The following is a 24,020-nucleotide window of genomic DNA, read 5'->3' on the forward strand; positions in this document are numbered from 1 at the left end:
TATTAGTGATTTATGTGCCTGGCATTTGTGGGTTCTTCCCACTGCCTCAGGAACCCATAGCAAGTAATGGCCTTGTGGCCTGAGCCTAGTAAGTACACAAAGTTCCAGAGGAACTTGCAAAGGGCCCATTTTTCAGATGGTTCCTGGAAGTTAATGTCCATGATGGTATTTTGGGTTTTTTTTTTTTTTTTTTTTTTTTTTTGCCACTTCATTTCCAAATATTTTCTTTGTCACTTACTTATTATCACGGTATTTTATTTTGTATGTCAAGGGCTGCATATTGAGGTGAGGAGACAACTTTCAGGAAGGGGGGGTCTCACTTTCCATCATTTGGATTTGGGGATTAAATTGAGATGGGTAGTCTTCGCAAGAAGCACCTTTGCCTACTGGGTTATCTTTCTGCCCTGTCAACATTTTATCTGATCTATGCAGATCTTCTCTGCTAGACATGGGATCTGAGAAGCTGGAAGACTAGGGTAGATAGTCTGATGCTGTAGAAAAGCTTACTTCAGTTTTAGTGTACTTTCATTTTTTATTAGATATTTTCTTTATTTACATTTCAAATGTTATCCCCTTTCTGGTTTCTGCTCCTTAAATCCCCCCCATTCCCCGTGCTCACCAACCCACCCATTCCTGCTTCCTGTCCTGATATTCCCTTATACTGGAGCATAGAGCTTTCTCAAGTTTAAGGGACTCTCCTCCCTTTGATGTCCAACAAGGCCATCCTCTGCTACATATGCAGCTGGAGCACGGATAATCTTTGTACTCCATGTGTACTCTGGTTGGTAGTTTAGTCCCTGGAAGGTCTAGGGGTACAGGTTGGTTCATAATGTTGATCCTTCTATGAGGCTGACAGCTCCTTCAGCTCCTTGAGTCCTTTCTCTAGCTCCTCCATTGTGCTCAGTCCAATGGTTGGCTGGGAATACCCACATCTCTACTTGTTGGGTATTTAGTGTACTTTTATACACGGATGTAACAAACAAAGCAGTGATCCTTGAAAATTTGTTTAAATTCAGAAAAAATTATGAGAAAAACATGTAAATAAACACCAGTCAACACAATTAATTTCTTCAGAGCTCAAGGAATCCCTCAGAACAGGAGGCAGAAATGATATAAAAGCCAGAGGGGACAGGGTCCTCTGGGTATATATTATAATGTTCATCTTAGTATTTTATGGAACTTCTGACTGAAGGTGGCCCAATGGCTCTCTGATGTCTATGCCTGCTCTTGGGGGTCTTTTCTTTTTGTTGATTTGACAATTTGATTTGTGCAGCTTCAGTGTGTTAGTTGTTCTCTATTTTCTATCTTATTCTGTCATTTTTTTTGTTGGAAAGAGAGAGAGAGTGAGATAGAGAGAAAGAGAGAGAAACAAAGAAGAAACAAAGGAAGGAAGGAAGGAAGAAAGGAGAAAGAATGCTGGAAAGGAAGGGAAGAAGGAAGGAAATTACTAGTGTGAAAACTAAATGTTGGGTTAAAGACATTATTTAGACAGTCGTGAATAGAGTCTAAGCATTAGTTTTACAAATGTATGACTAAAGTTAAAGAAGAATATACAAAAAAATGGAAAAGATACAATATTAAAGGCTGGTATCTTTCTGAAGTGATGAAGAGAAAAGCCATTTGGCCAAGGACATGATACAAGCTGGGTAAGAAGTTTCTGGAGAAGAAGCATCCCAAGGCCACTCTGAGATATTGGGGGGTGGGGTGGGTGAGGGAAGGGCAAGGCTTTCTGCTATTAAGGTTTTAACAGAGGGACAGTGTGGTGACTGCTCAGGTGGCGCCTGCAGCTGGAGGAACACAATTTGGGACTTTTGAACTAGGAGAGATGGGGAAAGAGAGAATGAGAAAAACCATGGCAAAACAAACAAACAAAATGACAGTGAGGAAAACAGTTTCAATGACAAAGATAAAAATGAAAATGGGAACATATGTAAAGAAAGTGTAAAAATGGTAAACATGAGTGCAAATGTCTAATACAATAAGGGAAAACTGCTTTCTTTTCAAAACAAATAAACCTAATGAAAAGAAAAACAGGAAGAGAAAGGTCACAATGGCTTGTTTATAAGCCAATTTTATGAGATCATATTCTCAATCAAGATTTCTTCTTGCCAAATGACCCTAGCATATGTCAAGTTTTTATAAAAATTAGCTAGCACTATTGGGTAATAATAATCTTGTCTCCTCCTTTTCTTTTCTTTTCTTTTTTCTTTTCTTTTCTTCTTTGCTTTTAATTTATTTACATTTCAACTGTTATCCCCTTACCCAGTTTACCCCTCTTCTGGAAAACTCCTCTCATCCTCCCCCTGCTTCTATGAGGGTGTTCCTCCACCCACCCACCCATTCCCACCTCGCAGCCCTTGATTCCCCTACACTGGGGCATCTATCAAACCTTCATAGGATCAAGGACCTCTCCTCCCATTGATGTCCGACAAGGTCATCCTTTGCTACATATAGGGCTGGAGTCATGGGTCCCTCCCTGTGTGCTCCTTGTTTGGTGGTTTAGTCCCTGAGAGCTCTGGAAGGGCTGGTTGGTTGAAAGTGTTGTTCTTTCTATGGGGTTGCAAACCCCTTTCAGCTCCTTCAGTTCCTTCTCTAACTCCTCCATGGGGAACCCCCGCAATGGTTGGCTGCAAGCATCTGATTCTGTATTTGTAAAGCTATGGCAGGGCCTCTCTGGAGACAGCTATATCAGGCTCCTTTCAGCAAGCCTTTCTTAGCATCCACAATAGTGTCAGAGTGGTGACTGTATCTGGGATGAATCCCTCGATGGGACAGTCTCTGGATGACCTTTCTTTCAGTCTCCTCTTATTGACAAAATACAAATCTGTACAACAGTGCCTTAATATACACATAAATGTATGCATAATATGTATGCATATAAAATGATGTTTTCCTTTAATGGCTTGGTATTGGACTCATTAAAAAATTATTATGGAAAAAAGAAATTATGCACTGTTTTAAAATAAAATTTGGATTTATGGTTAACTGCAAAGTTCTATTTATTTGTATGTATTGTACCACAAATATTCCTTAATTCTGCTTCTTACAACAAGTGTGTCATGTCTCCTCTGTGGAAGACAAGTCCTAGGTTTTTATTCCAGCACAATGGAGGGAGAAATCTGTTCACTCTCCCAGTTTTTGGCTTTTGCTGTTAGATATTCCGGCAGGCAGTGAGCAACACCAGAAGTGATTTCTACAGAATGTGTGCCCTGGACCAAACATAACTTGGAGATGGAAGCCACGAAGCCTCAACCTCGACCTTGAAACTGGAAGCGCGGATGTAAACCTGTTGATAATCAAATCAGGTACAGAAGCGTTGCGTTTTCATACCCGGTCTTTCTGTTGTTATAATTTTAAATTTTCTCTTGAAGAAGGGTTTGCCTGCTTTTGTCTTTTCCTGGTCTGTGATCCTTACTTCGCAGAGCGCAGGGAGAGGTAAATAGCAATCTTTGAAATTCAGCAGGGATTCTCTTCCCTGCAGATGCTTCAGTCATAGAGTTGCTATGCTACAACAGAGCCAGAGAGGTGGGCGTGTTTTCCAGGAAAATTAATCTGCAGCTGTTTTCCTTTTTCTTGACTCACAGCACCAGGATTTCTGCGGAAGGTAAGAGCCAGCGCTGCAGATGCTGAAAGCAAATCCCACTCCAAGCTCTGAAAACACACCCCATGCCCATCTCGGACTTGAACATCACCTTTCCTTCCCCACCCCCCTTAGGGCTTGCTTAAACTGAAAGCTCCAAGTGTGGAGAGTGGGTACTTGTGGGTGATTTCTGCGCCACTAGAAGTTTATCGGGCTGCAAAAAATCATTTAATCATCTAATAGAGTCAGACAAGCCCCTCTTCCTCTCCTCGGTCTGTCTCTGTCTGTCTGTCTTAAACAGACTGTCTTTCTCTACTTTCTTAACTCTTTCCCCTCCTTCTTCTTTCAACTCCAAAGTTCCTTTCCTTTAAGTCAATTAAGTTATCGGTTTTATGTAAAATTGTGCTGTAGAAGTGCAGTTTTAAGCCTCTGACCACGGAAACTGTTTGGAGCTCTTAAGTCCTGAAAAAATAAATAAATAAAGAATAAAACTCAGGAAAACGGACCGTTTTGGTAAATCTCGAGGTACTGAAAATCAAGGGCAAGCAATTGAAAGTTGAAATTACCCTCTTTTTGGTTTACATGCTATCCTCCCCTTTCCAAGTTTCCTCCATGGTTAGCTTCTAGTTCCCATCAGACAACTGCAGGGGAGTGGCCAGCTGTTTCTTCACACTCCCGCCCCCTTCACTGCAGTTGCTCTGCGCAGAGGGTCCACACCAGAGCAGATTCTGCGCAACAGGGTGAGAAGCCCTCGCCTCGGTCTTCCACGTCCACTACCAGCAACAGCAACAGGTTCTGGACATGAATTTTGATCGCACCTGGGGAAACTGTCTACCTTAAATAGAGACACTTTTCTTATTTTTTTCCCCTGAGATGCAGAAAGAAGCCTTGCCACAACTGACTGTTTTATATGAGAAAGGGTGGGAGGGACAGGGAAATCCCTCCGCGAGGGAAATTTACTCTGAGTTTAGATTCAGGAAATAAAGGATATCTGTTTTGTTTTCCATCACAGGTGACTGTGGTCTGCCTCTCTCAGCCTCCTGCTGTGACCACTGCCAGTCAGAGATCTCTGCTGCCACACGGGTATCTTTCAGCTCTTGCTGCTCCAGGGTGAGTCTTCCTCTCTAAGCTCCCTGTTGCTGTTACCAGACTTTCTTTGCACTGGCCTCAGGCCTTTTCTATGACATTTTGTCTTCTTTAAATGACGCCCCCTTCCTCCTATGTGTTTTTAGTTGCTCTGTGTTTTCATAAATTCTCATCTGTTACATTTTTTTGCTTTCCCGCCAAGCAGTAAAACATTTGGACAGCCAGGATTTATTCCGCAGTTGTTGAAGAGCAACTTGGAGAGTTGAGGCAGAATATCATAGCTGCTGATTTTTTGGGAGTGGGTGTGTGTGAACAGCATGAAGATTGCTCTCTCTCTCTCTCTCTCTCTCTCTCTCTCTCTCTCTCTCTCTCTCTCTCTCTCTGTGTGTGTGTGTGTGTGCGTGTGTGCGTGTGTGTTCCAGCGCGCGCACGCGCACGCGCTGCGATATACTAAGTAAATGCTGTATCACTAAGATACATCACAATTTAGAATGTATTTGAAATTGCTATTTAGATGAGGATGGTTGGCTCAGGAGTAGCACTGCCCAGAGCTTTGGAACCCCTGAGGTACAGGACAGCTGCCGCCACAAAGAAAAACAAGAGCCCGTATTTGCATGGTTTAGTCCCAAGGAAGGTGAAGGTATTTAAATCAACTGCCCCTTGAGCCAATTCATCAGCATCAGAGTATCAGTTGTCCTGAGCCTGCTGTGTGCTCCTGTCAGCCACGCTTCAGCCCCACAAAAAGCTCCTTTGATGGTGCCTGCCACTGCAGCTCAGAACTGTGTACTGTGGGAGGGCTAATGGGTGCCTGGGTAAATTAACTATCTCATTAAAAAGACTGTTAGTCCTTTCTCTTAGTGGGCAGCCTTTTGAATAGGTTCCTGGCCAGGTGATTGACAAACCCAACTGTATTAACATGGGCAATAGCATACAATGCATGGCTCTAACCAGGTCCTTAGGTAGAACTCAGATTTTATTCTTTTGACCTGGAAGACATATCTCTCTTTTAATGCCACACCCCCAAAGCCCTCCCTCATACCTCTATATTTTCATATGGTATTTTCAATCCTGAAGCGGGGCCAAGCTCATGTTTCTCTTCCTAATGTTATCAGGAAGTGGAGTCCAAAGCCAGCCAGAGAAGGGTTCATCATTCCCGATGGATCCCCTTAGATCCTGCATAGCTACCAAACATGGAAATTCAAACAACATACAGACTCTGTGATAGGACAGTCAAGGCCATCATAAAGCATAAACTCCTTCCATTTTTTTTTTGAAAAAACCATAACATGTTTGAGCTTTAAAAATACTATAATATTATAGAAACATCTTACTTTTTTTTTTTTTTTTTTGAGACAGGGTTTCTCTGTGTAGCCCTTGCTGTCCTGGAACTCACTTTGTAGAGCAGGCTGGCCTCAAACTCAGAAATCTGCCTGCCTCTGCCTCTCAAGTGCTAGGATTAAAGGGTGTGTACCACCACCACCCAGTGACATCTTACTTTTAAATAGAGGTTATGTAGAGTTTATCTTATAGGTGTGAAAATTCGAAAAGCTTGGAGGAAAACTTGGTGATGTATTTATGGTATTTGTGGTTTGCCCTCAAGGATAACTCACTACTTACAAGGACTCAGAAGGCAGACAACCCTTGGGTTGCCCAGCTGCTCACACAGGTCTCTGAGTAGTGTGAATGAAATAATCAGCAGCAGACATTGATTAAGTGTAGTGACCATGACAACAGGAACACTGCTGATGTCATTGATTCTAAGGATCTGCCCCTAGTCTAGAAAGCTTGTGCATATGACTGTCACATTTCTATGCTGGTATTATGGTTCTCATCTTAGACAGGACTTACTAACGTTTACTGGGGCTAGATTTATGGCACCTATTCCGTAGGTATGAGATGCAATTTATTAGTCACACTTCAGGGGAAGTAGAATTATTGTGTAAAGCAGTCTCAGATATTTCCTGTTTGTGGACACCTCAGGACTCTTATATCTTCCGGCCTGGTTTGCCATTTAATAGAAACCTTATCTTTGACATTTCTGTCTCCTCACACCTCATCCTTCTTTCTAGCTCTAAAACAGTCACTCTGAATGCATTCTGCCAGAGACATGTCAGGTGGTCATGTTTGAGTGTTTGACTCTAACCATGTACCTTTCCACAGAACCACAGAGTCAAGATGGTGCGTTCTAGTGGATTACTCACTAGTGTAAAGGATCCAGGTAAGCAAGAGCCAAGACTCTTAATGCTGTATTCTTTAGAACCTATGAGTTCTGTGTGTGTGACTCTAGTACATCTCATTAAACTACAGATCCCTGATCTTTCCCTAGTGGCACTGAAGAGCATTGCTGTGACTCTGTCCATCAAGGATTTTGTGGCGGGTGTGTCTGCAACCCTAAACTATGAGAATGAAGAGAAATCTCCCTTGGAGGCCTTCTTTGTGTTCCCCATGGATGAAGACTCTGCTGTCTACAGCTTTGAGGCCTTAGTGGATGGGAAGAAAATTGTGGCAGAACTGCAGGACAAGTATCAGGTTCGAGGGAAGAGTTTATCCTCCCACCCCTTCTTGTTTACAGAGGACTTTCTCCTTAGACTTTTATCAAACCTTCATTTACTTCTAATCTATTTGCCTAAAAATATTTGGGATGCAGATAATTTGCCATCCAGAGTTTAGTTCTTCCAGTGCCAGCACCTGTCAAAGTCTCTTGGAACCAGCATGGATTTTATGTGCCTCCTACATGTCCGTTCATTGGTCATTGGTGTCACCTTGTTTTTCCACCCCTCATGTTATTTCCTTTAGGCTCACAAAAGGTATGAAGAGGCCCTCTCTGGGGGATATCAGACCTACCTATTGGAGGAAGACAAATGTTCCAAGGATGTCTTCTGTTGCAATGTGGGGAACCTACAGCCAGGGTCAAAAGTGTCACTGACCCTGAGATATGTGCAAGAACTTCCCTTGGAAGATGATGGGGCCCTGCGTTACGTGCTCCCAGCCATCCTGAATCCTAGATTCCATCTCTCTGGTGAGTGCCTCTCCCTTTTGGATACCTGCTTTTGATGACATAAGTTGGGAGGGCACAGTACATTTTTGGAGTGTTAGATATATTGACAAGAAACACCGAACTGGGGATCTTTTTGTAGAGCAACGTGAGGACAGTTCCCTGGATATGAAGACCCCAATAGTCCCTTTGGAGGAATTACCCTACACACTCAGCATGGATGCCACCATCAGCTCCCAGCTTGGTATCAGTGCAATCCAATCCAACTGTCCCTTGAGTCCCATTGAGTACACCGGAGATAACAGGACCTCAGCTCAGGTAATCAGTGCAAGAGCTTCCAGTCCTTTAGTGCTTTAGCTATTGACCTCGTGGTCTTCATCCCTCCGTTTTAGATCCTCCTCACTTTCTGAGCTACTGTCTTGCTTACCTACCCTTTGTACAATAACTCTTCTCATGCTGCTCATGGAAATCTATAATTCTAGAAATGATTTACATCTCTTGAAGCAATCAGTGGAAGTTCTAACATGGGTCTTCCACTGATCCCTTCCTCAGGTTTCCTTGGCTGAAGGACACAAGTTTGACCGGGATGTGGAACTCCTGATTTTCTATAGGAAGGTGCACAGCCCCAGTGTAGCTGTGGAGATGGGGATGTCTGAAAGGCCATCAGGTATTTTCTTCTTTACTTGGAAATTTATCCCCTAGGAGCTCATCCTGCCTTAAAACTACTCTCAAATATTGATACTTGGATTGTTCAGTTAAGTGATGAGCAAACCATCAACAGTCTGAAATACTGAAAGTCCTTACACTTCTCTAACCAAACATAGTTTAATGATCAGGATGTTTAAGTCTATTAATAAATAACTGGAAGAAGAATGTGAATAAATAGCTTGAAAAATGCAAATAGTATAAACTTGAACCATAGCCAGTTTTGAAAAGATATAATTCAAAATAATTCTATGACATTTTCCCTTCTCAAAAGGTCAGACATGTCCAAATATGGCAGCTTTATCTGCTAAGCTATCTCTTGGGCCCTGCAATTAACATCTTAAAAAACAATGAAACGAACTGCCAGGAAATGAACATTCATTGGCAATTACACCAGGGCCACTATTACTTTTATATGCTAATCCCCCATTTTTCATCTTCATATTTCTTCTCCTGTGTCTTTTGAATGTTCATAACTCACCTCTAGCCCCTTGCAAGCAAACTGATTAAAAAACTGTTTAAATTATTTTTTTTTTAAAAAGAAGAACAAAGGTTGCAAAAAAACCCAAATCAAACCAAACTACAAACATACAACAAAAACAAAACAAAAGAAAACAAAAAAAACAAACCAAAATAAAATAGGTTTTGAGCTTGTGTTTTTCCCTCTCACTGTTCTGTTCATAATTGATTAGGGGGATTGATGTTGATATGTGTATGTGTGTGTGTGTGTGTGTGTTTGTGTGTGTGTTTATGTGTGTGTGTTTGTGTGTGTGTTTGTGTGTGTGTGTGTGTGTGTGTGTGTGTGAGAGAGAGAGAGAGAGAGAGAGAGAGAGAGAGAGAGAGCGGGAGGAGGGTGGAATGTGTTTTTGGAAATGGATGAGTAGATCCAGAGTCTTTCACATGCTAGGCAAATGCTACAATTGACCTGTGATCCCAGCATATTATTTAGTGTACTATATTTTCTTTGAGAAAGGACTTCATTAAATTATACAGGTATTGGACTTGTATTCATTTTGTCTTCCAGAGTACATGCTTTTTCATCTTTAGCTATGGAAGTAGCTGAGATTTTAAACCTATGCCATTATAGGCTTCCTAGGGACTTTAGGATTCTTGGGTTTCTTTTTGTCTTACAAGATCTTAATCCTTTCTATATAGACAGTTTAATGGGAGCACCTTCTGCGATGGTGAGTTTCTACCCAGATATCCCAGAAGTGGAGACCACAGCAAAATGTGGAGAATTTGTGTTCCTTATGGACCGTTCAAGAAGCATGAATAGCCCTATGAGTTCCAAGAACAAATCTCAGCTGAGAATAGATGCTGCCAAGGTAAAATGAACTCAGTGAGGATGAATCTGGGCTTAGGGAGTGGTTCTGTTCAGCTGTGCTAGAGATGGAGGTATGGTTGTTGTCTGAGCTCTTGGGGTTTCCTTAGAGTACAAGACGGAATAAGTAGTAGGACAGCCCACGCCCTCCACACTTGTACTGTGTGTGTGTGTGTGTGTGTGTGTGTGTGTGTGTGCACTCCCAATCGCTTCATTGATCACACTTTCTCACCTCCAGGAAACACTGATTCTGCTCCTGAAGAGCTTGCCAATGGGCTGCTATTTCAACATCTATGGATTTGGAGCCACCCATGAGGAGTTCTTTCCGTAAGTTTCGATAAAGAGGGGCCAAGAAGCTATAAGAGGGTTTGCATTCAAGATAACTAGGTAGGTAGGAATCCTTGTTGCCCAGCTTAACAACCCAACTTTGATTAACCAGAACTCACATGGTAGAAGGAAAACAAAATCAGTTGCCAGAAATTGTCTTCTGACCTTTCACAGGTGTGCTGTCACACAACTCTCTTTCTCTCTCTCTCTCTCTCTCTCTCTCTCTCTCTCTCTCACACACACACACACACACACACACACACACACACACACACTGTTGTAAAAATCACATAAACTATATATTTTAAAGAGTTTTGAAGGGAGAAAATACATTGTGAAAGGGTAGGGGTAAAGCTGAGCTGAGCTTGGGGGAAATCCAGGAAGGATTGGATTTGATGGGATTTCTCAGCCCTGGAAACTCAATAGTGGGCCACCATGTGACCACATGTGCTTGCCTTTCTCAGGGACAGTGTGATGTACAATCAAGAAACAATGCAGGTTGCAGTGAAGAAAGTAAAGCGTTTGTTGGCGGATCTAGGAGGGACTGAACTTTTAACACCACTGCGGAAAATTTTTAGGAAACCCCCCATTCCAGGGCATCCCTTACAGGTAAGTATTGGACCAAGACTAAAAGAAGGGGTAGAGAGCATGAAGATTCTCCTTAAGAATGTATGTCCTTGAATGTCACTGAAAGACTTTGGAAACACTCTATGTACTTCAGACTTCTGCTGTATAAGAGAGAGAAATAAAAATAAGAGGTACTTGTCTTCTTAACTTAAACAAAACTAATGTGTTAATGACTGAAACTCCCAATGGTTTTGTGCTGACCCCATGCAAACATTGTAAGCTAAAGCAGAACACTGGAGAATAGTGATCTCCTGCCTGTTCAAAGAGGCACCAGAGAATTTGAAAGAAATCGGTTGAATTGTTTCAAGGGTTAAGTTCTATCCTCTTAAAATGAACTTGACAGTGACTTGATGGATATTCTGTTGTTCGCTTTGTGCAGATCTTTGTCTTCACTGATGGAGAAGTTGTTGAAACTTTTAATGTAATCCGAGAAGTTAAGTTCCAGAGCAAAAAGCACAGGTATGAGGGTGGTCTCATTTCTACTGGGGAAACAGAGGGAGCTTAGCAAGGCCAAATTGTAGCCAGCCGACTAAGCACTTTTGATACTAAGCACTTTGAAGACTTCTCAACTGACTATTTTCGATGAAAATAAAAACAATACTTCAAATAACATCAATTACCTAAAAATACTAATGTACCCTTACCTTTTTGGACCTCTTGAGTGTTTATGACCCCAGAGGGTTCTGTCCACAACTGTAGGACAAGGTACACTGCTCTTTGAAAGCACATGCTTAGATTTTTACCTGTTTATCTGTTCTACTAATCCCCCCAATAGGTAAATGGATGCCTTCTGAGTTATTCACCCCATGTTATTAACATCTTTGTAGAGATAGAATTTATGTGTCTTAGTTTCTTTAATGTTTTTTATATTTTTTCTATATTTACATTTCAAATGTTATCTCCTTTCCTCCTTTTCTCTCCAAAAACCCTATATGCCACTCCCCCTCCCCCTGCTCACCAACTCACCCACTCCTGCTTCCCTGTCCTGGCATTCCCCTATAGTTGGGCATCAAGCCTTCTTAGGACCAAGAACCTCTCCTCCCTTTGATGTCCAACAAGGCCATCCTCTGCTACATATGCTGCTGGAGCCCTGGGTCCCTCCATGTATACTATTATTAAAAATACTTAGTAGAAATTCCAGCATAAATGAGAGGACTTACCCCCTTTGAGTGAAGCTTTGGCCAATGAGCATTGCTAGGGCAGGGAAATGAGTTTGTTTAGAGCAGTGGCCACTGGTAGGTTGCCCATGTGCCAGTGGATGTTCTTACATCCATGTATGCATCGAGAGCACTGAGTGCATTCTCTGTTTTATAAAAAGTTGATGGGGAGATAGTTGAAATAGACTGTCTAGGAGGACTTGGAGGAGGTAGGAAAGGGTAGTTGATTAAAATACATTGCATACATGTCTGATACTCTCAAAGCATGAAAAGGAAATATTTATAGATATATGTTCTCTAGTTTTCTACTGGTTTAGAAAACTGCAGCTGGCATTTCTATGAGCAGAGCCCAGAGTGAGTGCTGGAACCTAAGCTACATAGTTAATTTCTATATGTCTTACTTACCCACTCAGTCTAACCCTTATATTTTTTTCTCAAGATGGAGAAAGTAGCAGTATTTATTTAAAGTTTACTGTGATACTAGAAATAATAAAACTGTATAAGCATTAGGAATTATCTTGATACAATTTGAGTATCACAAATATTTATGTCATGGTAATTATTGTTTTTGTTAGCTTCCACATAAAGCGCTGTTGTGAGTTCTAGGCAAGCCATCAGGCACAAACAATTTTAATTTGATTCTATATATAAAGATGGTATAGACGATGGTTGAAGCTTTACATTAGAAAATTTGATGTGGTGGTATAAAGATCATGACAGACTGTATTCTGTAAGATGAAAATCGCCAGTTGGTTTTCTTTGTAATTAAGTGCTGAGCCCTGATTCTTGGATTTTTTAGATCATTAGCTTTATAACTGATATCATCGGGAACTATGACTTATATTAACTCAATCAAAAGAGATCAATAAACAGGCCCAGTTTATACTGTACTGTTTTACAAAGAAAACTTTTTTATACCATTTAAAAAACTTGTTTAATTTACCCATAATATATTGTCTGTTCTTGGGAAATGAAATTATGGTAAACAACAAAAACCAAAACAACAACAAAAACCCCACTACTTGTTGTATATAGATTTGAACAGAATGAGAACTTGAGTGAAGTGACTCAGTCACAAAAGAACACACATGGTATGCACTTACTGATAAGCGGATATTAGCTCAGAAGCTTGGAATACCCAAGAAACAATTCACATATCAAATAATGCCCAAGAAGAAGAAAGGAGAGGCCCCTGGTCCTAGAAAGGCTCAGTGCAGTAATGTAGGGGAATACCAGGAGAGGGAAAAGGGGAGGGAGTGATTGGGGAACAGGGTGAGAGAAGAGGACTTATGGGACTTTCAGAGAGGGGGATCCTGGAAAGGGGAAATCATGTGAAATGTAAGTAAAGAATATATCAAATAAAAAATAACGAAAAAATAAATAAAATAAAATTTATATGTTTCAACAAAAAAAAAAAAGAAAGAAAAAAAGAAAAAAAAGCAAAGCAGGGTGCATGTGCATGTTCCTCAGACTGACATTATCCCTAGCAAGGCAAACACTACATTAGGCAGTGTCAAGAAGGTGCTGTTTACTCTTCATATCTTTCCTCTTGTTTTAGAAGAATTTTGTATTTAGACAGATCAGTTGGTAAAGAATGACTTTGGATAGTTTTCATTGGTTTTTGCACTTCAGATCTGAATGTCAAAATGAAACATGAGATTATCTCAGAAGACTCTGGATAGGTAAATTGTGTCACAGCGGTGAGATATTTTATGTATCTTTGAAATAGAGTATATTTAATGAATGGCAATTATTCCACAGTTATTCAAGAAAGTACCCCGTGTTCATATAATTTTTGATAATGATGTGTTAATTTGATAATTCTATTCACGTTCCATCTTTAACATCCATCTTCTTACATTCACAGATGTTTCTCATTTGGCATTGGAGAAGGGGCCTCCACTAGCTTAGTCAAGAACCTTGCTCGGGTGTCAGGGGGCACTGCAGAGTTTATCACAGGGAATGACAGAATGCAGTCCAAGGTGAGGATCAACCATGTATAAAGAAGTGGATGCTACAATTAAAATCTCTGACAGAAAGGGACATTTCTTCAAGGGTACGAGTCAAACTTTGCTCCAGGGCACATTTTCTGATGCCTCTAATGTTTAGCTCATATAACTTTTTTTTTTAATTTTTTTTATTCGATATAATTTATTTACATTTCAAATGATTTCCCCTTTTCTACCCCCCCCCACTCCCCGAAAGTCCCGTAAGCCCCCTTCTCTTCCCCTGTCCTCCCTCCCATCCCTTCCCACTTCCCCGTTCTGGTTTTGCGGAATACTGTTTCACTGAGTCTTTCCAGAACCAGGGGCCACTCCTCCTTTCTTCTTGTATCTCATTTGATGTGTGGATTATGTTTTGGGTATTCCAGTTTTCTAGGTTAATAACCACTTATTAGTGAGTACATACCATGATTCACCTTTTGAGTCTGGGTTACCTCACTTAGTATGATGTTCTCTAGCTCCATCCATTTGCCTAAGAATTTCATGAATTCATTGTTTCTAATGGCTGAATAGTATTCCATTGTGTAGATATACCACATTTTTTGCATCCACTCTTCTGTTGAGGGATACCTGGGTTCTTTCCAGCATCTGGCAATTATAAATAGGGCTGCTATGAACATAGTAGAGCATGTATCCTTATTACATGGTGGGGAATCCTCTGGATATATGCCCAGGAGTGGTATAGCAGGATCTTCTGGAAGTGAGGTGCCCAGTTTTCGGAGGAACCGCCAGACTGATTTCCAGAGTGGTTGTACCAATTTGCAACCCCACCAGCAGTGGAGGAGTGTTCCTCTTTCTCCACACCCTCTCCAACACCTGCTGTCTCCTGAATTTTTAATCTTAGCCATTCTGACTGGTGTAAGATGAAATCTTAGGGTTGTTTTGATTTGCATTTCCCTAATGACTAATGAAGTTGAGCATTTTTTAAGATGCTTCTCCACCATCCGAAGTTCTTCAGGTGAGAATTCTTTGTTTAACTCTGTACCCCATTTTTAATAGGGTTGTTCGGTTTTCTGGAGTCTAACTTCTTGAGTTCTTTATATATATTGGATATTAGCCCTCTATCTGATGTAGGATTGGTAAAGATCTTTTCCCAATTTGTTGGTTGCTGATCTGTCCTCTTGATGGTGTCCTTTGCCTTACAGAAACTCTGTAACCTTATGAGGTCCCATTTGTCAATTCTTGCTCTTAGTTAGCTCATATAACTTAATGGAGACAATTCCAGCCAATGGAAAGAGGGCCCATTATAGTATGCAAGAAAATATCTCTTGTTCTTTTATACATTGGCTCAGAGATCATTTGCTGAGAGTTGAAGCTTATGTGTTGAAATGAGACAGATAAAGAGCTTTTGATGTCACACTTAAGAATCCACATATATGCTTCAGAACCTCTTTGGTGTTATATCCAATCATTGCTTCAAGAGATATCAGGCAAAAGAGAAAGATAAAGTGTGTTATGCATTATAAAATCAAAATGACTTCAAATTGATACAGTTTTTTAAATACATGTGTATGAGAAGCCATCTCCAGATACATTTCTAAGCTTCTGTCTCACAATAGCATTTTTACTAAATCTCTTCTCTGGTGAATCCTCTCTCATCAGCATTTCATCCATTCATATTGATGTGTGAAATTCCTCAACTTTAGACTGCAAAAGAGCAATAAGGTTACTTCTTAGTATAGCAATAGAAATTAGACATAGCATTAATGAAGGCTCATGACCTCTATACACAGAATGTGACCAATGGTACCAACCACTATAATTTCTTGCATATACTTACTCTGTTCTTTCTTCTCCTGCAGGCCCTTAGATCTCTGAGACGTTCTTTACAGTCTATAGTAGAGGATGTCTCTCTGAGCTGGAATTTGCCTCCTAAGATGTTTGCACCTATGCTATCTCCAGAACAAACTTCTATCTTTAGAGGTCAAAGGTTAATCATTTACAGCCTACTGATTGGAAAGATACTAGTAAGTCCATAATCTTAGTCTCTCTACCTGGTGCAGGTACTTCCCTGGTAAAGTCACTGAACAAAATAGATGGTTTTGAGTTTCAACAGGTTATTTGTATTTGCTAACTAGAATTCTGCCCATCATGCCAGGTTCTTGCTCTCCTGAACACATGGTTTCTGGATAGAAACTTGAATATATTAAGCTGGGGTAGGAGTCTGACATTTATAGCCCACCATCTTCCAAGTGATTCCTCTTTTGCATTCCTTCTCTCACTTACAGAAAGAAGAGGCAACTGGTGAAGTGTGTCTCTCATATACACTTCAAGGCAAAAGATATGAGGAAAAAGTGACATTCTCTCTTCAGCCAAAGCCTGATGACAAGTGAGTGTTCTGTTTCTCTTTCCCTTTCCTTCTTTCTTTGTCCCTGTGGTCTTTGATGGCCAAATACCTTTCTTGATGTTGAACCAAGTTGTGTCCTTACAATCACATTTCGTCTCTTGCTCACTCACAAATAACCCCCCTTTTCTCCTACATCCCCTTCCTTCTGTGACATGTAGCTTTCATAGGCTCCAACTGAAAGGCATGCAGGTTGGTTTTCCTCTTACTTCCAGAACATTATTTTCTTTCAGCCTCACTATTCACCGTCTTGCTGCAAAGTCCATGATCCAGTCCAAAGACTTTGGCTTCAAGGAGACATCACTAATATTTAAAAGAGATGTGTTGGATATCAGTCTAGATTCTGGAGTCATGAGCTCCTTCACAGCCTTTGTTGCCATCGACAAGGAACTCAACGAGCCAATCCAGGGGCCTCTGGTTCATAGGGATATCCCAAGGCCAAGTCTCTTGGGTGCAGGTCCTAGAAGGCCCTCCGATGGTAAGTTTTCTCCCATAAAAACTTTTACGAATAAAGAGTTTTTACTACTTCAGAAGCTATATAAAGAAAATTTTTAAAATATTCTCACAATCCTTTTTCCTCTTGTTCTTCCACATACAGGATTTCTGATTAGTATTAAAGTTTTCTCTTCCAAGGATATAAAAAAATATGTATCAAGTGAGAAAAAGACTTGAAACCAAGTTTTGAGAGAAGAAATATGGAGAAATTTAAACATCAAAAATACAAATAAACCTTGAATGAGATTCAGAGTTGAAGCTAATTTGTGGTTTGGATGATTAGAATCTGAAGAGTACAATGATGACTAGTGGCTGAAACAATTGCTAATTGTTAGTTTAGTCACTAAAACTAATGACTGAGAATTAAAACAAGTTAAAAGACTACAAATACTGTGTCTGAGGGGTGTGTGTGTGTGTGTGCCAATTAAATTCTGAAAAGTTGAACAGTGCTGACTGATGATAAGGTTTTCATGAGTTAAGAGGTTGATGCTGAAGTAGAATAGAGGCAAAGTCCTTGGATTTGAAGAAACCAGATCCATTTGCATTAGGATAATACATTTAGTACCCACATGGGTATCAGAATTTTCAAGATGATGGCAGAGGTTGAAATGCAGAAGATGTCAGTTGCCTGAGTTATAGATAGTTCAGTGGATCATAGGAAGTAACAAAAAAGGCTGAAAATATGAATACAGATAGATGGTAATCCAGATGAGGTAAGAAGTGGGATCATATTGGCCTTAAGAAGCTGCCAACACCAATTCTCAACCCTTCTTCTTACGGATACAGTCCTTGGGCAAGGGCATTTGGGGAGTGATAAAAAGTTTAGGGTAGGAGAAAAATTTACCTTAAGTTAAGACTTGGTTCAATGAAGTTCCCTGGGATAAATCAAAAGATGGATGAATGATTATTCCCTGTGTATTGGGGGTTTCAGAGAGAGGAAGGTAGAAAGAACGGTTCAGAGTCCACTAGAAGAATAAGACATAGAGGTGACAACTAAAGCTAAGGAAGATGGGAGCAATTGGGTCTCAAAATCATTAGACTTCATTGACCTTTTCAGCTTTGTAGAACGTGGATTGTTCAGTGTAAATGTCTGTACCGGTGTCTTTCAGGTTATCCCAAAACTTTATTCTGTGCCAGTGCTCCTGTAACTCTGCCTCCATGGCTTAGGCATTCAGGACAATGTGCTGCTATGATACTCATGCCAAATGGTGAGGATCCTTTAAGTTTAATGAATCCTAGTGGCTGCTACAATCTCAGAGAATTGTTTGTCTTACCAAGGGTTGTCTCTCACAAGTCTCACTAGGTGCATACCAACAGCCTCAGGACAACCAGAAAATGAAATGTGTGATTCGTACAGATACTCGCCCTGAGTTACCCCATCTGGCTAAATATGACAGTTATCCACAAGGTGAGACAGACCTTAGATAGTATTTCACTGATCTATGGGGACTGAAGGACTAGTTCTCCCATTCTCCCTATCAAGGAAATCTATCAAGAGCACCTGATAGCAGGTGAGATTTTTTTCAGTAATTGCACTTGCTATGATAAGCCCAACTGTATTTAACTACAACATAGGCTCTGTAAACCTCCTCTAATGGGCTCTGAGGTGTCTTTTAGACTAACAAACTTCTGTTTGCCATCTTTTCTTACATAACATCTTTGTAGGCAAAGCCTGCAGAACTAAGGTATCATCTTATTTGGCTCATTCTACGCTGGCCGTCCCTTCACATATTTATCATGATGATACATCTTGAGATTGTCTGAAAGCTTTCTTTCTATAGTTCTCTTGCTGATGTATGGCTCTGAATTCAGAAAGTCACTCAGGTAGGCTAAGAAAAACAATAGCTACATAATTTCTAAACACTTCATCTTTTCTTCTCAAAGGGAGTAAGGAGCATAATATTGCACAGCTGATATATCTCCAGAATGCAGATGGCTCCTGGGATATGAATGAGGATTTAGCTAAGATTCTAAGTACTAGTTTGGAAGACATGACGGCTGTACACCCGACTGAGGTAAGATCCAAATAAATAAATAAATAGATAGATAGATAAATAAATAAATAAATAAATAAATGTTTTTTACGTAATATTGTTAGTAGTGAACATTTTTTATGACTCAAGGACTACTTATGATAGGAGAATAGGAGGGTGATATTGCCTAGATTACCATCTAATAATCAGAGATTAATACTTTTTGTGAGTATAATGGAACTATAAGAACAAGAACAAGAGTAGTATTCATATGAAGTTCACTCCAAGTGTAATAAATAACAAAGGAAATTCTAAAGCCCTCTTATGCCATTTATATTCTCTGCTAGTTTCTTCATTGTAAAAGTGAAAATTACCTAGATAAGCAATTCATATACATCCTGTTACTTGTCTCTCAGTTAAGTAGGGAAGGTGGTTTCCTTTTGTGCTGCTACTTACAAATGAAGAAAATGAATGTTACAAACTTTGTCTGCCTTGGATGGGCTGGGGCTGTATTCAGTGCAAGGTCTGTCTTTTTTTTTTTTTTTTTTTTTTTTTTTTTTTGGTAAAGCAAATATCCATGAACAAGGGCAAAACAGATTTTTACAAGCATAGTGTATTAAAATCCCTTCAATATATTATATTTACGTATGATTTGAATCTGATACTGACATGTTTTCACTAAACAAAAATTATGTTTACTGAGCCATATACTTTTTCTGAAGGCTCTAGAGAAGAGTCTATTTCCTTGTGTTCTGGATCTTTCAAAGGTAGTTGATATCCCTTCATCAGATTCCCTTCCATCTTTAAGGTCATGGATCTTATCTTTCTCTCTGGTCTCTCTTTTACTATTGTGTCTCCATCTGAAGCCATCAGTAAACGATTCAGATTCAGCAAGTTTACACAATCATGAGATCACACTAGGCTTCTGGGGACTTAAAGATCAATGTTCATGATGTTGATCTTACATTTTGAGATATAAATGAACATGTTTGTAAGATTCAAGGATTTTGGATTTAAACATGTTTGGAGGCTATTATTCTACATATTGTGAATCCTAAAGGATAGGTACAATTCAAAGAATGAATGCATAAGCATCACTGTTTCCAAGGAAAGATTCATACATTTGTAGAAGGAATAAATTTGTCCTTTTGAGCAGTAGCTGAAGTATATTTGAGTCCATCTGTAAATTTTACTATTTTCTTCCTTTTTTATTGGATATTTTCTTTATTTACATTTCAAATGTTATCCCCCTTTCCATTGCCCTATCCTGCCCTGTAACCTCCTTTCCCACCCCGTGCTTCTATGAGGGTGCTCCCCATCCACCCACCCACTCCTACCTCCACACCTTCATATTCCCTTACACTGGAGCATTGGACCTTCACAGGACCAAGGACTTCTTCTCCCACTGATGCCTAACAAGGGCATGCCCTGCAACATATGTGGCTGGAGCCTTGGGTGCCTCCATGTGTACGCTTGGTTGGTGGTTTAGTCCCTGGGAGTTCTGGGGAGTCTGATTGGTTGATATTGTTGTTCTTCCTATGGGATTTCACGCTCCTTCAGCTCCTTCAATCCTTTCTCTAACTCCTCCACTGGGGACCCCATGCTCAGTACAATTGTTGGCTGCAAGCATCTGCCTCCTTATTTGACAGGCTCTGGGAGAGCCTCTCAGGAGACAGCTATATCAGGATCCTGTCAGCAAGCACTTCTTGCCATTCACAATAGTGTCTGCATTTGGTGAGTGTATATAGGATGGATCCCCAGGTGGGGCAGTCTCTGGATGGCCTTTCCTTCAGTCTCTGCTTCACACTGTCTCCTATTTGCTCCCATGAGTATTTTGTTTCCCCTTCCAAGAAGGACCAAAGCATCCACACTTTGCTGTTCAGTCTTCTTGAGCTTTATATGGTCTGTGAATTGTATCTTGAGTATTCTGAGCTTCTGGGCTAATACTCACTTATCACTGAGTCTGTGTCTTAAGAACCCCTAATAATAATCCTGTTATGGCTTCGCCTTAGATCAACTTTAGACAAAGTTAGTTGAAATCACTAAAGGCTTGTTACTGCTTTTTACTGTGTGTCAGCCAGTTAAAGTATCTGGTTTCACAAGAAACTTCTGTTAAGATGTTGTGTCTCTCCTCTCTGCTTGTATTATTGATACAATTTTTTCAATGTATTTATTGAAATTATTTCAAATGTATTGACTCATTGGGATGTGGATAAACTATACTTCATATCATAAGATATAACTTGGTAATTCATCTAATTGGTGAGAAATTCTTGAAATATAGGATAAATTACAGAATAATTTTTAAATAGAAAAAATTTTATATTCTAAATAGTTACCAAACCAGGAATGTGATGATGTAAATATCACTTCGTCTCTGGCTGCTGTTAGGATGTATAGTATCCACTAGTGGCGTGGGGCTACTGTATGTCTTTGAATGTGACTAATGCAAAGAGGCCATGGTTTTAACTGAAGTGCAGTGTTTAAAATACACCAGCAGCTGAGAGTACAGTCCACAGGTATATACAGTTATAATATACAGGAACAACTGAAGATAGAGCCCACGGGTATATACTGCTCATGTTGGTCAAGCACAAATTTTATAATATGAAGCTCTTGAAATGACAACAAAGTTCTAAAGTTATTGTGCAGTTTATTTTTCTCTTTAAAAACATGAGTATTTGAAGATTTTAAAGGATATGTATTTAGTGTTGTATATTTATATTTTAAAAAATGATATTTTAAAACAAAGAAAAGGATGATTGATAAAAATTGCAAAGGAGATACATGGATAATGAAAATTTTAGCAGAGATTCATTGAGAGCAACACATGTGGAATGTGCATCCCTACTTCACCATGGCAAGCAGAATAACAGAATAAAGTAATCAGGAGAGCTGGTGTAGAAGATTTTAGTAAAGGATTTTATTGAAAAACAAAAAAAAAGAAGTATCTGAACCAAGTATAAACTAGGTGGAAATATATAGCACTAAATTGTGAATGTATTTTAAGCTGTAGAATTTTTTAAGTATTTATTTATTTTATTTATATCCTCTAAGTACTGCATCTTTATGTTGATCAGTGAAGATTCTGATGAACCTGAAGATCCAGACGTTCCTTTTGATGTGTGACAGAACTGAGGGATAGTTTATGCAATAGAATCCTGATCCAAAATAAAGAAAAGTGGGTCTAGGTTCTGGAAGTATTATATAAGAGAATTGGGATTTTCTTTCATAAAATTACCATAACATATTGAAAATAAAAGAAATATGACTATTCTCACCAATATAAGCAAAGAGGAGAGACACAACATCTTGACAGAAGTTTCTTATGAAATCAGATATTTCAACTGGCTGACACACAGTAAAAACAGAAGATCTGATGGTCAGTCAGGGCCACAGGCTGACCTCTAAAACCAAATGCCTTGGTTGTGATCACTGAATTTCACAAATACACTTACTTCCAGAAGTGACCATTTCAGGGTACGTTTTAAAAAATTGCTGTGATGCTTTAGAGAAGAACATGCCTGGTGTTCTTAGTTCTTTTTACATGAACAGTTTTCTTAGGAATGAAGTACAGGTATTGAAACAGCCTCCTTCAAAGAGGACAAGATTGCTGATTCTGTATGTGGACAGTCATACTATAAAGCATGGATGTTCATTGATCTGCTGAGTCTAAAAGCTGAAACCTTAAGAAACAATGAGTGACAACTCATAGATGATATTATTTTCCTGAAGTTTTCAATTTAGCAATGTAATTAGTCAGAATTCATTTGGTCTTCCATCTCACCTTTATCATTAACTCTAGATAACACTGGGGAAAATATTTTGTTTCTATGACTATTTTTCTTACAACTATTGAGTTGAAAATTTTTGTTTCTAGTTTACAGATCAGAAATAGGAAATATGATTCATATAACAATATTCTGTAAAGGCAGCTATTTATATATGTTCTTCTCTGCGTAGAGAGGGACCATCTTCTCAGAGATGTTTGACTAGTTCCCATTGCTGACCAAGAGGTTGTACTGGACTTAAAGCTAAAGACTTATGTCCTAAGACACAGTGAACTTCCTTCTCCTCTTGGAAGTTAACCTGATAATCATGAAAAACATCTCACATGATATATGTGTTGTAAGGATAGATGAGAAACAAAGTCCATGCAGCAGCAGTTTGGGGGATACAGAACACATGAGGTTTTGCACCTTTCATCTTGAGGGACTTCTTGTTCCATCCTGGGCATGAGAATTCTGTTTGTGCAGGTATTGGAACCCTCGGGCTGGGCTACAATGCTGGCTGTGATGTGGCTGCATGCCAATGGCAAGGAATTGAAGGAGGAGTGGGAGCTTCTGGAAAGAAAGGCTGTGGTTTGGCTTCACAATAATGCCGGTAGGAACACAAACACAGTCCCAACCCCTTTCCCTTCTCCTTTAGGAAGGCAGCTACTGTGACTCCAGGCCTGACAGGGAGCAAGCACTGGATAGTCCCTGAATTCACTTCCTCCATACTGACTCAGAGCTTTTTCTGCTCCCTTAGCTCATCTTTCTGTGGCAGAATATGATTGAAATTTGTAATTGGGGGTGGAAAGAGGCAAGTAAAGGTGGAAGAAGCAAAGATGGGGAGGTGGCAAGTGGCAAGGACACAGTGTAGGAGGAACTGTCCTCTGGAACTCAGTACTGAGCTGAGTCTCAATTTTCCTGGATGCTCCTTGGGCATTCACTGTCTTCCTGTTGATGAGTGGGTTAAAGGCTAATTGGACCTAGGAGTACTGAAGAAATATCTAATAGAAATGAGGGTAGATGGCTTGAGAGGACAAGGGAGGTCAAGGAACGAGCTTTCTCCTCATCACTTATCCCACAGCCCTGACTCTTGTTTCTCCTCCTCACAGCTCGTGGTTTCACCAAGCTTATGCGTACTGCCAACAAGTTCTTGAAGACATCTTTGAGTCCCTCCATCTTCAAATTATGAGAGTAATGCCCAGAAGAAGGGCATTCTTTTCTGCCTCCTTCCACATCCCTAACCTCATCTGCTAAGATAGACTTTTGTCTTGGGCACCTTATCACCTGTATATTATTATAAAGTGAAGGGTGAGCACATTGCTGTGTCAATTGTTATAGGTCCCACGGGATGTAACTTTGGGTGTTTGTATGTCCCATATGTCTGTGTGCTGGTAGTCATAGAGACTATTTCCTATCTTGGAATAGTATAGAAGATTTGTATGTAGTGATGTTTTTCCTAACTTTTAAAAACATATTTTACTCTAAGGACTGTGGCAGTCCTGCTAGAGAATCCTTGTGTAAAATAATTGTCTTCATTATCCTTTTGGTACTCACCTTTCATTTTATATGCTTGTCATTATACAAATTATATACTCAAATATAATTTGAGCATTTCCATTCTTGGAAGAAGTTGG

The 24,020-nt window shown here is 39.8% G+C and overlaps 1 protein-coding gene across 1 annotated transcript; it reads left to right on the forward strand.

Annotated features, from left to right (window-relative positions):
* The first annotated feature begins 6,841 nt into the window (after nucleotides 1-6,841).
* LOC127689965 (von Willebrand factor A domain-containing protein 5A-like) lies at nucleotides 6,842-23,575 on the forward strand. The gene is made up of 18 exons (XM_052189539.1): nucleotides 6,842-6,884; nucleotides 6,993-7,195; nucleotides 7,463-7,685; nucleotides 7,804-7,979; nucleotides 8,214-8,328; nucleotides 9,522-9,691; nucleotides 9,926-10,014; nucleotides 10,479-10,623; nucleotides 11,021-11,100; nucleotides 13,666-13,780; nucleotides 15,604-15,768; nucleotides 16,030-16,130; nucleotides 16,379-16,623; nucleotides 17,750-17,848; nucleotides 17,944-18,048; nucleotides 18,525-18,655; nucleotides 22,870-22,996; nucleotides 23,496-23,575. The coding sequence occupies exons 1-18, from the start codon at nucleotides 6,842-6,844 to the stop codon at nucleotides 23,573-23,575; spliced, it is 2,412 nt and encodes an 803-aa protein (XP_052045499.1).
* Nucleotides 23,576-24,020: the final 445 nt, after the last annotated feature.

Source organism: Apodemus sylvaticus, chromosome 7 (assembly GCF_947179515.1).
Source record: "Apodemus sylvaticus chromosome 7, mApoSyl1.1, whole genome shotgun sequence".
Taxonomy (NCBI): Eukaryota; Metazoa; Chordata; class Mammalia; order Rodentia; family Muridae; genus Apodemus; species Apodemus sylvaticus.

What these genes read in the sequence shown, in the direction of transcription:
- LOC127689965 (XM_052189539.1), top strand. Translation starts at nt 6,842, where the DNA reads ATGGTGCGTTCTAGTGGATTACTCACTAGTGTAAAGGATCCAG. An exon ending in AACTGCAGGACAAGTATCAG is followed by an intron (nt 7,196 to 7,462) that starts GTTCGAGGGAAG and finishes TATTTCCTTTAG; the next exon opens with GCTCACAAAAGGTATGAAGA. An exon ending in TACTGATTGGAAAGATACTA is followed by an intron (nt 15,769 to 16,029) that starts GTAAGTCCATAA and finishes TCTCACTTACAG; the next exon opens with AAAGAAGAGGCAACTGGTGA.